General features: G+C 42.7%; 1 protein-coding gene across 1 annotated transcript; it reads right to left on the minus strand.

Annotated features, from left to right (window-relative positions):
* LOC107606201 (aspartyl protease AED3) lies at window positions 1,854–3,560 on the minus strand. The gene has a single exon (XM_016308212.2). It carries the CDS (start codon window positions 3,428–3,430, stop codon window positions 2,120–2,122), a length of 1,311 nt encoding a protein of 436 aa, XP_016163698.1. The 5' UTR covers window positions 3,431–3,560; the 3' UTR covers window positions 1,854–2,119.

The following is a 3,658-nucleotide window of genomic DNA, read 5'->3' on the forward strand; positions in this document are numbered from 1 at the left end:
TATTATTATTACTATAAATTAAAAGTATAAAATTTATAATATATTATTAATTTAAATAATTATAATAAGTAATATATAATCAAATCAGCTTACAAATCCATGAATTAAACTTATCTAATAAGCTTAAATTCGAGTCATTTGATATATGAACTCAAATTTAGATTTAAACATAGCTAACAATCTCGTAAATTCAGCTTATTGAATTATTAACTATTTGAACTCAAACTAACTCATAAATCGACTTAAACTCTCTAGTCATAGAGTTGGATATATGATAATTATCTCTTTATTTTATCATTTAATAAATCTCTTTAATTGAAGATTTTTTTTTCTATTAAAAAATAAATGCCCCTAAAATCAAGTTGTTAAGCGCTTAGCCAATGTTCATAGCACCTAGGGGTGTTCAAAACCGATCCAATTCGAACAAAACTGACCAACCAAATCGAAAAAATCGATAACCAAACAAACCGAAAATAAAAAAAACTGAAAAAATGGTATTTTGTAGTTTTTTGTGGTTTGGTTCAGTTTTCGATTTTGATTTGAAAAGTCCTAACCGAACCGAACCGAACCGGTTTACTAAAAAAACCTATATAAAATCCAAACCCCCACCCCCTTCCAGTCAGATACAGCCGCCCTCATCAACCCTAACTTTCTCCTCTCCCCCACTCACAACTCTCTTTTTTCACACTGTCGAAAATTCCACATCCCACCCTCACACGCCGTCGTCCTCTAAGCCCCTGACGTCGCTGGACAGCACCCTCGCGGTGGCCTTCCTCGTCGTGCTTCCCTCTTCTCGGCGTGACCCTTTCTCTCCTTCCCTTCCTCATCGCGATTCCCTCTCCTCGGCGCCGCCCTTCCTCCACGCACAGCAGCCACCATCTCCTCCATGCACAGCAGCTGCCGTCTCCTCCCATCGTCTTCCTCCCGTTGTCCTCCTCACGCCGTCCTCCATGCCGTCGTTTTCAAGAATGGTCCGTAGCTTCTTCTCTGTAGTTCAGAGTGTCGTCGTCTTCATTGTTTGCTGGCGCTTCGCATCTCTGATTTGCAATCCTAAATTTGTTGGATCTGACTATTTGCTGTTGTTTTGTTTTTGGGTTTAGATCTGATAATTGTATACATTCTGATTTGTTATTTTGATTTTTAGCTTTGATTACTGATTATTTGTTCTTGGTTGTGAGTTTTGTTTAGGGTTTTGGATCTGATTACTTCTTTATTTTGATTGTATGTTCTGTTCTGAGTTTTGCTTAGGATTTTAGATCTGATTACTTTTTCTTTTAGTTGTGATTACTGATCATCTGTTATTTTAGTTTTTTATTATTTGTTCTTGATTTGAGTTCTGCTCTGACATTTGATTTTAGGATATGGATAGAAGTTTAGAACGGAATTTTTTTTTGAATTATTTGAAAAATCGAAAAATCAAACCGATTGGTTTGGTTTGATTTGGTTGGTATTGATAAAAAAATTGAACCAAACCGAACCGAAAAATAAATATAAAATTGAATCGGATGACTTTTTCTCAAATAATCGAACCAAACCGTACTGCGAACACCCCTAATAGCACCATATCCGTCATTGTGCAGAACAGTTAAAATACTCAATTATTTGTACAGTCCATATTCACTGATTATTCGTGGTAAGTTAAGTGTCTAAAATTAAGACATCGAAACAAAAAATCAAATTCCATTACGGTAGTGATTGGTCCCCTTTTGGGGTAATTAAGTAATTAACCATTACAAGTTTACATCGTAGAGAACAGTTGATCACAATTCACATTAGAAAAAGTTTAGGGCAGCAACTTTGTTAAATTTTGGTCAGCATATAACCAGCAAAGAAAAGTGAGTCATTAGATGAAATCTCACACCAATCTCACACCATTAAAGCTATCATTAATAACTATTTGATGATTACAAATCACAAAAATTGCTGCCTCCTAATATTCCTCTTCACATTATTGTGACACTTGCGAGTAATAATAATGTTTAAACCCTACAAGGCACGCTTATTAATTAATTCACACGGCCACACCCAAACATCCAAACAATACAAAAGAAAAGATAGATTAATATCTTACCAAAACAAAGACAAAGAATACAAAACATTAAAAAAAAAACTAAAACAGTTAGTTACAAAGCTCACGGGCTATCCCAACCTTGTTATTAATTGTATCAAACAAGATCCTAAGATTCTGTTGCTGCAAGTTGGCAATCACGTTCAGCACAGAGTTCACATTACTCGGAGCCGCCGCCATTGCAAGGCAAGCTAGCGACCCAGCGCTACTATGTATCAAGCTGTTCTCCAATGGAAGCTTCAGGTCCAACCCCGTGAAGTGAAGCGTCACCGTTGGCGCCAAGTTCTCGTACGTCTTCACGAAACACGTGTCAAACGCTCCCAGGCTCGAGAACGTTCCACCAACCTGCTTCCTGAACTCGTCTCTCACCGCATTGTACACCGGCTCAACGAACCGGGTTATCACCGTTCCGGAATCAATGATGGTTCCGGAACCGGTGTTCGGGTCGAAAGCCAGGTACTCTGAGGGGACAGGGACGAGAACCTTTCCCACGCTTATTCCGGTGAGGTTCACATAGTAGAGGGAAGGCCTGTGAGGGTTTCGGAGAAGTGGGGTTGTACGGATACTCTTGGGCTGCCCCACGGGCCCAAGCTTGAGCGACCCTGAGAAGTAGTACGATTTGAAGCTGGGAAGGCAGTAGGAGAAGACACCTGAGTAGAGCCCGCCGGATTGCGAAAGTAAAGACAAAGGCCCACGGCCCAGGCCCAGAAGCCCTTGGGCCGGAATGGACTCGCCGGAGATTGCGTTAACGCAGCCGAATGAGTAGCCCGGGACTACGTCACTGGCTAATCTGAGTGAATCTTGGACGAGCGTGGCGGAAAATGTGGAGCCCGCGTAGGATTGGTTGAAAGCACACGCGCCTGCGCCCGTGGAGGGACACTGAAGCCCACGGACCTGGCCACATTGCGGGACTGAGCAGTCCAATGGGCCGTAACTTGTGGAGTCTTTGGGGGAGAATGTGGTGGCGGAGCAGCCCACGCAACCAGAGCACGGGACGAAGGCCTCGTCAGTGCTGGTGTCCAAGACCATGAACATGAGCTGGCCCGGGGTTCCGATCTTGACACGGACCACGTAGTTTCCAATGTTGAAGGCCTGGCCCGAAGCGATTGGGGCGGAGACAACGGACTTTTGGCCTACTAGTGTGGACAAGTACTTGAGACGGGCTGGGTCTTTGGATGCCATGTTTATGACCGTTTGGGCCCATGAGTCGGGCTTGGGTGGGTCAAATGGTGAGCATTTGCCGAAGATGGGTATCACGGTTAGGCCCGCTTCGTCAGGCTTGGAGGTGCATGGGTCAATGGCAATGCTACTTGCCACAAACATTGTAAAAAAGAGGATTAAGGTGGCGCACTTGAGGCCCATGATTGTTGGAACCGGTGGTGACTCGGCCGAGTGGTGTTGACTCGGTTGAGACTGTGGGTTGGGTTGGAATTTGGAGGTAGCAGGAAGGAAGAGAAGTGTGCATGCATATATTGCATGGCATTCTGAGTGGACCCTTATATATGCAAGACGTGGTTCTTAATTTACGGAAATATCCCTACGCTGTGATATTTGTAGATTGTAACACAGATAATGAGGTAAAATCATTTT

This window comes from Arachis ipaensis, chromosome B07, assembly GCF_000816755.2.
Source record: "Arachis ipaensis cultivar K30076 chromosome B07, Araip1.1, whole genome shotgun sequence".
Classification (NCBI taxonomy): domain Eukaryota; kingdom Viridiplantae; phylum Streptophyta; class Magnoliopsida; order Fabales; family Fabaceae; genus Arachis; species Arachis ipaensis.